Below are 13486 nucleotides of genomic sequence, written 5' to 3'. Positions count from 1 at the left end.
CCCATGGGCTATGGGCTAAACACTGACAGGTCCAGCATGGGCTCCTAAGCTGCTTTTAACACCCGTATTCGGTATACACAGTGACAATTTGATCACATACTAAATATGGCCCATTTATTTCAAAATACAAAACCAAAATTGTATTTGAGTTCAAACATATAACATTAAAAAGATTCTACAAATCACAGCCTTAACCAATTTTGTTACAAGGACAGAAGCCACAATAAACAACAATTCTTGCCTTACGTTTCTTTTTCGGAAATTCATAGCACACGTGGAATAGAGTACATCAGGTTTAAGTATAAAGGCACTATGCCGTTCTGGAGCCCAGATTTTGCATTAAAGCTCCATTTCTCTAGCAGCTACGAGCTTCCATTTGATCAGAATATATGCACGATGTCATAAGCAAATGTCCAGAACAGCACATAGGACTGCAGATATCATCATGATAACATTCAATCATGCATGATAGAAAAATCTAAATCACTAATTAAATCATAATCCTGATTATAAAACAGCCAAAGAAGACATAACATAAGAAGGCAATTCAGATTAATAAAAAGAACAGTAAAGTTTCCTCAACCACCTTAGAACTTTAACCCACCCACCCCATACTAGTGTTAGTTCAGAACGCTTCTTTTAATTGTGCGAAATTCATTATTAATTATGCTCAGTCTTGTCCTGCTTATACAAGAGTATAGTGCAGGTCAGGCAGGAACATAGTTAACAAAAATTTCGTCCATTGTTTAGGATTTCAAACTCTTCTATATGTGTCAGTGCATGCTGCATAAATTTAAAGGTTTACTAGTATATCATAAATTGAAATCATTTTTGGTGCCAATTTAAGCACTAATAGCAATACATATAACTGTAGCTCTATCTTTACTACATGTTCCTACATAAACCTATCTATGACACCATCACTAACCAAGGTTGGGAATATGCCATAAATTAAGGTGTTAAATGACATATTTACTACCTTCCCAATTTGTTTTACTGTTCTGCACCTTCACCATGGACGCATCATTCCGAACTAATTCCTGCACATGGTTAATGTACCTATAGTTACTATTTTCAAGCTATAACATCTTCAGGAACAAGCTACCAAACAACCCAAACAACATCAGATACCAAACAACCTTATTCAGCTTGAGATGAACTAGAAAACAGAACTTCCTTCCCACCACAGGTACAAAGTCAAAACTTTAAAGGGTTCCTGAAAACATTATGCTGTCAAAATACCTTAAAACTAAACTTGTTTTTCCAATCCACAGGCAATTACAATGTCAAAGTCTAAAAAAAAAAAAATTCTTGCAATTGCTCACTAATATCACCTCACATTCATTGACAAGAGCTACAGTGCAGTGTCAGTCTCAAAAGGTTGCAGTTTTAGCTATAAATACCGCCAATCTCCAACATCATATGGTCATCAGAATCTCATTATCCTTCTTCATTATATGGGTATCAAAGCTATCTGTTTGTCAAAATACCCAAAATCAAACCTTTTTGCATTTTCTAAGCCATTACTCTCTACTCCTCTCCATAGATAACAAGAATATTCAAATCAGCTACTCATCAAAGCAAGTATTCAATATTCATATGAATCAAATAAATCAATTTAACGTTTAACAAATCCAAAATGAAAAGACTTATTCCAGAGAGAGATTTCAGAGGCAAACCATGAGTCCACCCAGAAACCCATCAACTACGATCCTGTTCCAAGAATCGAAGTACGCGCGAACAGAGAACTTCGCCTTCGCCGCCAAACCCAAGGAAGCGATCGCCATTACCAAAAAGTAGAAGACAAAGCCCATCAATCCGGTAAATCCCCAGATCCCCGCCACCACACCACCAACAATAGACAAGAACGTGCGGCTTCACAAGTAGAAAGACAAATTCAAAACAATCAAATCCAATCACTAAACATCCGCAAAACTGAAAGATTTCCAACAAACCTATAGTAAATGGACTTCATATTGCTCTGGAGGTTCTCGGCGCTGAAGATCTCGAGATCATCACTCTTCTTCTCCGAAGCGCTCGAATCCATCGCCCTCCCACTCGGAGATCAATCAAACCCTAGAACACAAAAAGCCCTCAATTTTTCAACCAAGCTCTTCAATATTTTGCACAATAACCCTTGCAATTTCGAGTTTTTTTTGGTGGGTAATAGTTAAAGTTAGAACTCACTAACGGATTCGGGTCGGCATTGCCTACGGATCCATGAAAGATCCGACAACCAAGAGAGGCAATTGAGCTCGTGCTTGAGTTGACTGTGATATTATTGAAATGGTTCATTGCGCATATATTATCAAATTTAAAATGGATCATGATGAAAATATATACCTGCTTTTTATAAGATTTTTACAATAGGGTGACTTGATCCGGGAACATTGCATGAACAGTATATTGTATTACAGGCATGGTATGCCAAACTCATGTCAGCCAGTGCGCTAACAAGTGTCTTACTGCCACGTCCTGATCCGAGGAGGGATACCCACACCACTCAACCATCGAGTTACCGCAAAGCTAACAAAATCCTCGTGGTAAGCAACACTAAATAGAATATTCAAAAATAAGGAATACACAAATACATAGGGGAAGCCACAATATAATAACCTGGTAATAGAGTTCAATAAAATATGCTCATCACAAGTACAACAAAGTTTTCAAAAATTAGATCACAAGCAAAGCAAACCAAGCATACAAAGTTCAAACACACTAATGGATCAATGTCTTTATACAACATGTTCATGCTCAAAGGATAACATACATGATACTGGAAATGAGTACTGAAAGAAAGATAATGAATGCCAAGCGCTTCGCCTTGCCACCACACTACTAAGCGCTAGAGTTTAAAAAGAAAGGAGAGGATGAGTAACCTAACCTAAGTCACTCAGTGAATTGATTAACACAATTCTAATAGAATACACCAAATATAATTGATAAAAACTACAAAGCTAGGCTTTTGCCATAACACAAAAGGATTAGAGCATATTAGCATATAACAATATACACAAGTGTAAGAAAACTATATATAGCATAAAAGAATCATTTTGCTCGAACGAGGGTTTTAACATTCATAAAACATGATACTCGTCATCAAATCAATTTACTTTCCAAATAATTTACAAGAGATCACCTCTCAAGGTTTACTTTGCATAAAAATATAGGTTCTTTAAAAATACGAAGTTCTCCTCGCAAGCAAACAAGTAGTGGTCTAGAAATCTCTTTAAACTGTAGTTGTGGCTGCAGCTAGTTCAGAGCCATCAAGGTTTTCATGCTCTTGACGTTGACCCATCAGTCCACTGAGTGGGGACTCCGACTTCCCGATGAATATTTAATCAGGGCTCTAAACTCCTACCTGAATTAGACCAATAACTATGCGAGTCTTCCAAGCCACCTCAATAGGCTGGCCGGGAAGACCACCTACTGCAACAAGATGTCACTATAAAAAAAACAATGCAATACATGCATATCTTCTCATAGAGTCCATATCCAATACAACATTCAAATATCGAAAATAAATGTCATTTCCACAATTATCAATGTTAGGAGCATGATTGAATAACCAAAGCCTCATAAATCATTTCTACTCAAAATATATGTATAATCATAAACATATTCATTCAACATCAAGAGTTTCATATATCTCTCTATAACATAGGCATTTTCTTCCAAGCCAATCGAAACATTGATTTAATACGATAAAAAAAAAAGCCATGAAATACTTTCAAATAGGGTAATAGAAATCTTTAGATAACATTCTAATAGAATTATGCAAATCACATATCCCACTCACACCTTAGGCGAGAAAACTACAAGCAAGCTACTCCTCCGCTGGTTCCTTGCCTCGCGATGAGCCCTCGCTACCTAATCAACCAAACACACACACACACACACAAGCAACAAAGTAAGCAAAACAAATACCAAGAAACCCTGAATTATTTAAACATGCAATGCAATCTCAAATGAGGCATAGGGTTGACTCAAAACAGAGTTTTAAGATTTCCAATGAACTCCTAAGGGTCTCAGCTTCACTCTTAAAAAAAAATAAAAAAATAAAAATATAGTTCATCGGTGCTACAGTACCCCCGCACAACAACTCTATAGTTCCATGTTTTCATGCAAAAATCTGGTTCTAGGTTACATTCAACTATGGAAGAACAACAATGTAAAACATTCCCTCAAATTCTAACGATCAGCAAGCAAGAAAGGATGATAAATTTCAAGCTTTTTCCAACTCACAACTCAAATCCTAACTCCAACTTTCCATCCAAGCATCAAGGAAAACCAAGAGAGGATGGAAGCTTACCTCTAGGTTCAAGGAGAAAGGATGAAAGACCTTGAAACTTCAAACTAATAAGAAAAAAAAAAAAAGATCAGCCCAACCTTCTTCTCCTCTAAGAGAAAACCAAGAAAGATGAGAGGAAGAGAGGAAAATGGCTGAAGTTACAAAGAAAATCTTGGGTTGGTGTAGTATGCAGTCTACAGTACAACAACATAAAAGCTACAATACTAGCTAAAAGTGTTACAATAACAAACTTGAAAAACTAGATTATTACATTTATTGTCAAACTAAGCAACAAGTGTTGGCTTTTATATGACTTATCTCATGATATATGTTTTTTCTAAAATAAAAATCTCTTCATGATATTTCATATATTTATTTGGTTGCTAAATTTATGGCTAATGTTTTGTCAATTAGTTAAAAACAAATTATATTGAATTCTTCAATTATCCATTTTTTTTAGTTTTACCGAGTTTTAAGTGTTTGATTTTTTTTTAATATCACCCACTGGTTGTCTTGAACAGGTACTAGAAGTGGCATGGCAGTGGGATTGTTTTATCATAAAAATGAGTATATTTTTATTACGAGATATATTTATAATATATTCTTAATTTATTTATAATATTATTTATATTACATTAATTAATAATCTTATCATAATGGTTAATTTAGAAAATATAGATTTAAATATATTAATTGAGTTTTAATCCTATCCACTTAAGCTTTTGGTTAAACCAAGCTTAAATAATATATATATATATATATATATATATATATATTTTTTGGGAAAGAGCTTAGAGAGCTGATTTTATTAATAGAAAGAAAAAGATACAAAGTTTAGTGTATACAGACCAACAACACAAAGAAAGGTAAAGGAAAGAACAAGAAGCAAACAAAACAACAATACAAGCTAAAGAAGAGAAAGCTAAAAGGTGAAACCAAACTCAGAAAAAATTTTCATTATCCATCTTGGCAGAGGGAATGGTTGTTGCTAACGACAGTAGCAAGAGCATGAGTTGGGCCGTTCCATTGAGCAGGAATGTTAAACAGAAGGGGTTGCCGGCAATATGAAGGAGAAGAGAAGCTTCGGAGATGATCTGCGCAGCCCTCCATGCGATAGGATTGGGATCACCCTTCAAAGATTGAGTTAGATCATGATTGCAGTGTAGAATGTGCCGGAAGGCTAGCTGATGATCAATGGAAGTTCTAAGAGCAATACACAGAGCAATGATGCCTGCATCAAGGAGCGTCTCCGCGTAGAAAGAACAACAACCTGCACAGGAAATAGTGTAAGTATGAGAAGAAATAAAGAAACCTAACTTACCAATCTTGTTGTTGTCAGACCATCGATGAGCAAGAAAAAGAAAAGGGCCATTAGAACTAGAAAAGTTATTGAGAAGGAGCTTCCAACCAATGAGAGATGCATTTTCCTGCATAAAATCTTTAACATGGGCAACAACTTTAAAGGAAATGTTAGTGTAATTAGGGGCTGATATTTTTAAAGATGGCATCACAACGAGCTTTCCACATAAACCAAATACTAGCTGCAATAACAGAGATAGTGTGGATTGAAAGATTGTAATCTGTGATCCAGAAACCAGCAGAAATGACATCAGGATTAATATGTTGAATCATATGCTATTAAGAAATATGTTGAATCTAGGCACAACGACATTTAAGAAATAAGTGGTCAATGGATTCAGTTTCAATGTGACAAAAAACACATAAAGTCCTGGGACCAAGATTGATGCTATTAAGAAAATCAGTAGTAGAGATTCTACCATGTAACATGAGCCAAATAAAATGTTTGATGCGTGGAGCAACATGGAGATTCCACAGCTTAGTCCAACCTGACCACTCCAAATTCAAGTCATTATTGTGATTTAAAGTGATGATAAATGACTGAGGAAATTTTCAAGTTGGAGGACTTGGGTTGCCAAACCCAGAAATTTGAGTTGTCATGATCAAAAGTACAAAGATTTGGAATCAATGGGCCTAAAGAATCACCAAAGATAGCAGAGAGCATATCATTGTTCCACAGGCCATTCACACACAAAGTAGATAAACAAACAACATTGAGATCAGTATTGACATTAAAGTAAGTGGGTTTAAAAGCAATAGGGGTTTCAAATAACCAGGGATCAAACCAAAAAGAGGTCTTAACAGGATCAAAGGATTTGATCCAAAGGTTGTGCTTTAAAGTAATAGATGTTCTACAAATGCCATGAAAAGTCCAAGAACAATTTGCAGGAATGGAGTTAACCCAGAAGTTTAAGTGACCATACTTATGCCGAGCAATAGAAACCCAAAAGATATTATCTGAATTGAGATATTTAAAGACATTCTTGGCCATAAGCGAGGTCTTGGCCAAAAAGAGATTCATGTGCCCTAAGCCCCCCTCACGATTTTTTATCAGTGATACAATTCCAACTCATAGCATGGATGCCCTTTCCATTGCTCCCCTTGGACCAAAAGAAAGCCCGGACCAGACAAAGTGATTTCATGAAGAACCAAATCAGGGATAGGATAAGTAGAGAGGTAATAATTTGGAATTGAAAGAATAGAGGAGTTAATGAGAAAACCGACTTCGCAGCAGATGAAAGTTTGCAAGTTTTCCAACGGGCACACATAATTTTAATCTTATCAATCATAGGTTTGAAGGAAAGGACGCTGAGTTTTTTAGGAGAAATGAGGATACCCAAGTAAGTAAAAGGAAAATGAGCTTGGGAAAATCCAGTGATGGAACAAATACTATGGGTGACTCTTTTTGTTGAACCAGGATGGGAGAAAAATTTGGGTTTTAGCATGATTAGGACATTGACCAGTCAAATGGGAGTAAATGGATAAGCAAAGGTTTATATTACGAGCAGCAGAACGAGTGGCTTTAGTAATTAGCATAATATCATCAGCGAACAATAAATGATTGAAGTTTGGATTCAGATTACTATCAAAACCAGGGATCAAGTTTGAAGACAGAGCTTTGTTCAAAATGGCTGAAAGGTTTTGAGCAACCAGAATGATCAAGTAAGAGGACAAGGGATCTCCCTGCCGGATGCCCCGAGAGGAAGAAAACCAAGGTGTAGGAACACCATTGACAAGAATGGAGAAAGAGGAAGAAAAGAGGGTAGCACGAATCCAGGAAATCCAAATGGCAGGGAATTTCATTTTGGTAAGGGTTGCAAGAATTGCACTCCAATTGATAGTATCATAAGCTTTCTCTATATCAAGTTTAATTAGCATCCTAGGGGGGCTATTTTTGTCAAATTCAAGTGAATGGGCCACTTCCTGAACTGCTATAACATTATCAAAAGCTCCTCTTTCCGAAATGAATCCAGCTTGCTCTCTACCTACTAAAGTAGGGAAAACAGGCTTAATTCGATTCGAAAGGATCTTAGAAATAATCTTATAGAAGACATTGCATAATGAAATAGGACGGTAATCCGAAACCAGCCGAGGATTAGATTTTTTAGGGACAAGAGCAATGTAAGTTCTACCCCAGGAGCTGGGTAGATGAGAAGTTTGAAAGAAGAATTTAATTGCTTCAAATAAAATATCCCCAATGTCTTCCCAGAAAAAACGGTAAAACTCAACATTGAAACCGTCAGGACTAGGAGATTTACAAGTGGGAAGATCAAGAAGAGCAAGATAAATTTCATCCTTAGTAACTTCACGGATGAGATGATTCCCAGTTTCAGCAGAGATAAAAGGGAGATCATCAGGTAAAGCATTAGCAGAAAGCATTCAAATCAGAATGAGAATTGATAGTAGAGCCAGACCAAAGATTAGAATAAAAGTTCATAAAAGCTTGCTCAATGCTAGACTGAGAAGAGTAGCTGTTACCTGAGGAGTCCATAATACAAGAAATGTAGTTATGGTGGGCACGAATACGAGCAGAGTTGTGAAAGAAAGAAGTGTTTTTATCTCCCTCACAAACCCAAAGGAGTCGCGCTCGCTGAGCCCATTTAATAGAAATTTGGCGTTGAAATAGCGGCAAGTCTAGCATACTGGACAGATAAGTTAGTTTGAGAGATAACAGAATCATCCATACTTTCCTAAAATTGAAATATCAGTTTCAGTCTGCTTAAGAGCATGATCTAAAGAATTAACACCATTATGTTTCCAAGATATGAGGTTAAATCTAATACAGGAAAGTAGATGTGAAACAATATGAAGAGGGTTACCGTGAGTTGGAGACAGAAGAGCTTTTTTGACAGTATCATGGCAACCTGTAAAATCCAACCAGTAATTTTCAAATCTAAATAAGTAACGTTTAGTGAAGTCGTGGAGAGAGATCGACAAAACCAGGGGGGAATGATCCGAAAAACTACGGGAGAGATGAGAAAGAGAAAAGTTTTTAAAACTAGAAATCCAGTCTAGGTTGACAATGCAACGATCCAAGCGGGCCCAGCGATGAGCTAATCCGCGTTGGTTGTTACACCAAGTGAAAGGGGAGCCAGAGAAGTTAAGATCAAAGAGATTATTAGTATCGATAAAACCCCGGAAAAAAGAAGCTTTACGAGAATAATAGTAATACCGGCCACCCTTGTGCTCATTCGGATACAAAATAGAATTGAAATCACCAAGAATAAGCCAAGGAAGGTGAAAAGACGAGATTCTGGTAAGCTCATTCCAAACCACGCATTGAGAAGAAAAATGACTAGAATTGTAAACAATAGAGATAATGGAGCTGGAGAAGTAGCTAGAAGAGATCACCAAATGAAGGACGCGACAAGAGTAGGCAATGGGAGTCACCAGACCCAAGGATTTCTTCTAGCAAACAAGGATGCCACCGAGTATCCCTCAGTCAGGATGGAAGCCCAATCCCAAGATCTGGCGAATAAGACGAAAGACGCGAGCTAGGGTTTCCCGGGACGAGAGACCCCTACAATTCCAGCAACAAATTTTTTTAGTGTTCATCATCATAACAATAGTGAAAGAAGGAAAACTCACTGAAAAAAGGATACAAAGATGGAGACAGGATCAGGGATGACTGGGATCACCCATCTCAAGCTTAAATAATATATTTGGTTTACATTCAATATAGTATAAGAGCTTGGTTTGTTTGCCTCTTATTAGTTTAAACTTTTGGATTAATTAACTCAGATCAGATTATATGTTTGATTGGCATTTAACAATTTATAGAACAAGATTATAGCAGAGAAGACTCAGGGAATATTCAAGAATTAATTTGCTTTGAAAGAACTTTTACAAATTGGTGAGTATCAATATCATTGTGTTATGACAAATGTTTAACCACTTATTGGCAGCTTACCTAACATGGAGACTATCCTCTTTTCTCATTATAATCGGGTCACATATGTATGATTGCTGTCACTAGCATTAAAACTATAGGCGGAGAGAGTAGAGAGCTTCCCATTAATATAGGTCTCCATCAAAGCTCAATATTAATCCCTTATTGCTTTAGTTAATATGGTTGAATTGACTAAACATATTCAAGATTAAAGCCTTTGGTGCATGCATTTTACTAATGATATATATATATGGTCTTAGTTGATGAAAGTAGGGAAGGTACCAATTTAAAATTTGAAGGAATTCTTTAGAAACTAAGGGTTTAAGTTAAGTAGGGTAAATTCACAATATATGAAATGCAATTTCAATAATAAGATAAATAGAAATATGGGAGGGGTTAGGATGAATAATATTGAGATTGGTAGAGGTAAAATATTTCAGTACCTAATTAAGCACTACAATCTAAGATGTCAGAAAACTTATAGAAGATGTTATAAATAGAATTAAGGCAAATTGAGTAAAGTGGAGAATAGTTTTTAGAATGCTGGGCTTTTTAAAACGGTGATCAAGGCAGATATGATGTATAGTTCAAAATGTTGGGCAACGAAGAAACAACACATTCAATGAATGAAAATGGCTAAAATGAAAATGATATTTAATTTTGTGCTTGGTTTATCTAATCCGTTGGCCTATGATAGAGCAATATATATTGAAGAAAAATATTTATAAAGCTGACACAAATTAATATATGGTTGGAACAAAAATACCTTGTTCTTATTGTATTGTTGTTATTTGTGATCAGTGAGTATTCATGTTATAGTTTCCTTATATGTTTTACCAAATGTATGTTTATTTTTTCTATAATTGATCGTAATATACTTAGCTTCTTTATTTTGGGGGTTGACTGGTAGAAGTAATTGATGTACTTTGTACCATACATATACATATTATATATATATCGTATATATACACATATGGAATTGATATAAGTTTGGACTTAATAATTTATAAAGTAAATTAATAAGGCAAATGTTGCTTGATATATATCTTGTTCAAAGAGAAACCATAACCTTAAGTTGAAAAGATTAAAGAGGAAAAGAATCTCTATGGAGACAATCAGTTATGGCTGCTTTTAACATATTCTTGTCATCTTGAGAGAAACTGACCCACCTTGTTTCTTGGCCGCAATTCATTAGAGTGTTCATACTTTTGACAAAAGTGTAAATACTTACAAGTTCAAGTGCTTGTTTTTTTTTTTCACACTTCCAAATTCAAAGAAACCCTGAAATTTGAATTTTAAACTAAAAAACATTTTTTTGTATTAAAAGACGGGACTTCGAATGTAATTTTTATCAATCTTGAAGAAAAATAATAATTTTTTTGTGACTTTGTTTATGATCAAAATACCAAAACAATGATAAATTAATTATATAAAAATTGATATTTATTTATTTTGTTTTTTGTTTACAAATTTTTCCAATAGCTTTTACAGATTGGGATTGCTTTGGATTTATAAATTTTGCAAATGAAACTAATAAATTGTTTAATTATATTTTTGGACTGGATCTATATATATATATATATATATATATTTCTCCGTGTACATCTTGTGTAGGTATTTTATTTTCCTCCCTAACAAGAGATTGAGAAATAGATTCATAATCTATTCATACTTCTTAAAAAAAAAAAATTGTTAAATTTATTTTGTTTTGTTTTATTTTATTTTTTTAAAACCAATTGCTTTAGATTATCACTTGCCAAAAAGAGTGAAGATCCAATTTTCATTTCTTCGATGAAGAAGTTGTAAATCAACCTCATCAACTAAATCACTATGAATAACTTTATACTAACATATGCTTCTTCAACCTTGAAACTAACTCTGATCAAACTCATAAACAAAAAGATGAAATAAAAGTAAAAAAACATGTGGTAACAAGAACGTTAAGAACACATGAAATTAAGACCTTCTCTTTCTTGGTAACCAGAAAAATAAAAATAAAAACAGTACTCTTAAATGTGTGTGTGTAACTAGCTAGGCACACTGTTACATTAACATACTATGATGTAATTCATAAAAGAATTGAAAAAGTGAGAAATTTAGAGAGAGAATTGACATTAACATACTATGCTGTAATTCATAAAAGAATTGAAAAAGTGAGAAATTTAGAGAGAGAATTGAAGAAGAAGAAGAAGATGAAGAAGAAGCACCACCACCAAGAATCTGACCTCCATTAAAACTCAAGAGCTCATCCTTCTTCCAGCAATAAAAATAGAATATATACTAAGATCTGCAAAACATTGAAATGATCAATATCTCAGTGAAAGTAAACAACATAGATCAATCATTATTTTATCACAAGAAATGTTGTCAGGCTTTGAGCCACCCACTTTCTCTGGCCACATGCAATGAGATCCGCAAATTAAAATATTAAAAGAATAAACTGAGCCAACAATTAAAAATTACAGTAAACCCTAACCCTAAACCTAATCTATGATATGTTCATGCAAAGAAACAGTGAGAATGAGTGAAACAAGGGGCTGAGGGTGATGACAGAAGCATAGAGAGCACCAAGGAATGAGATGCAGAAATCCCATTGCATGTCATCCTCAGTGCTCTCTATCTTCTGTCAACAACTTCACCTAAAGCCTCCTCCTCTCTTTCTCTCTTTTAAAGCCTTCATACATGCTACTAATGCTAAAGAACAAACGCATATATGAATGGAAGTGATATATATAAATATATATATATATATATACATAAAAACATTCAAGTAAAACAAGTCTAGAAATTAAGGAGACAAGAAGAAGAAGAAGAAGAAGAAGAAGAAGAAGATGGCCTGTGTGATGAGGAGAAGGAAAGGGTACTTGGTGTTGTACTAGAAGTGTAGGCATGTTTGATGATTTTCAAGTACTAAAGGAGTCCTTTATTTATAGAAGAGTTTTAGAGAGCAAAGAGCTTTGTAGGCAGGTCCTGCTGCACTGATGTTCTCCTCTACCTACTTGGTGATCATCTCTATCTCATGACGCACACAGATAACAATTGGAAAAATTACTATTTATGGCAGTATATATATGGTACGTACGTATCCATATTAACATATGGTTTTAGTAATGGGAGCCTCGTTGTCACCTTCCTCTCCTTGCTTAGACATGTGGTTGTACCCTTTTCACCCAGGTGGCCAATGTTTGCTCAAATGTGGCATTTAATTATGTGCCAATGACTTGGACTTCAGTTTTTTCCTTTTCTTTTTTTGGACATGTGGATGAAACTCATGATAAACATTAGGTGATTAATTACTAATATAAAGATTAATTAGAAATCAGTTGAATATATATCCCTCCTTCCTATCATATCATCATACACACACATGCAAAAGTATATATATATATATATATCTACTCTCTTTGGGAAGTTGATCATATATTCTTTCATGGTGTACGTTATATATAAATAAAGGTCATTAAGTTACGTTTTGTGTCATCCAAGTTTGTTGATACTTTAATTACGCTAAACCAATATACGTATATATATATAAAATAATAGAATCGAATTCGAGGTGAAACTCAATCAATCAAGTGAAGGGCCTACAATTAAGCAAGTGGAGTAGGGAACTAAGTCTGTTCACTCGGTCCTTAGCAGAGGCAAGCATCAAGCAAGTTGCTAAAGATGAGGATAGGGAGAGAGATACATATATGGTGAGGGTGGTGCAAGTTGCTCACAAGCATTGGAACCTAAATATAAATAAATATAGATGGATTTGGGAGACACAAAAGAAACATATATAATAATAATAATAATAATAATAATAATAATAATAATAATAATACACACACAAAAATAAAAATAAAAAGAAAGAAAGGAAGAGCATGGCAAAAGCTTGAAGGAGGCGCCCACATAGTCCAAAGTTCAAAGTTTCAAAGCACTCACAAGAACCTTATCCCTATCCC

General features: G+C 34.8%; 1 protein-coding gene across 1 annotated transcript; it reads right to left on the bottom strand.

Annotated features, from left to right (window-relative positions):
* Positions 1-97: 97 nt before the first annotated feature.
* LOC120260491 (ER membrane protein complex subunit 6) lies at positions 98-2136 on the bottom strand. Its single transcript, XM_039267977.1, has 3 exons — positions 1956-2136; positions 1680-1875; positions 98-431 (listed from the first exon to the last, which is right to left on the bottom strand). Exons 1-3 carry the CDS (start codon positions 2045-2047, stop codon positions 381-383), a joined length of 339 nt encoding a protein of 112 aa, XP_039123911.1. The 5' UTR covers positions 2048-2136; the 3' UTR covers positions 98-380.
* Between the last annotated feature and the right edge of the window lie 11350 nt (positions 2137-13486).

The sequence above is a fragment of the Dioscorea cayenensis genome, chromosome 5 (genome assembly GCF_009730915.1).
Source record: "Dioscorea cayenensis subsp. rotundata cultivar TDr96_F1 chromosome 5, TDr96_F1_v2_PseudoChromosome.rev07_lg8_w22 25.fasta, whole genome shotgun sequence".
In the NCBI taxonomy this organism is placed as follows: Eukaryota; Viridiplantae; Streptophyta; class Magnoliopsida; order Dioscoreales; family Dioscoreaceae; genus Dioscorea; species Dioscorea cayenensis.
Note: the sequence above shows the minus strand (reverse complement) of the source record. Positions and strands in the feature narration are given on the sequence as shown.

Excerpts from the sequence above, each read along its gene's own strand:
- LOC120260491 (XM_039267977.1), bottom strand. The coding sequence starts at position 2,047 with ATGGATTCGAGCGCTTCGGAGAAGAAGAGTGATGATCTCGAGATCTTC. Across the intron at positions 1,876-1,955 it reads ATGAAGTCCATTTACTATAG|CCGCACGTTCTTGTCTATTG; the intron begins GTTTGTTGGAAA and ends CTACTTGTGAAG. Across the intron at positions 432-1,679 it reads GGTTTCTGGGTGGACTCATG|TCCTATGTGCTGTTCTGGAC; the intron begins GTTTGCCTCTGA and ends TGATATCTGCAG.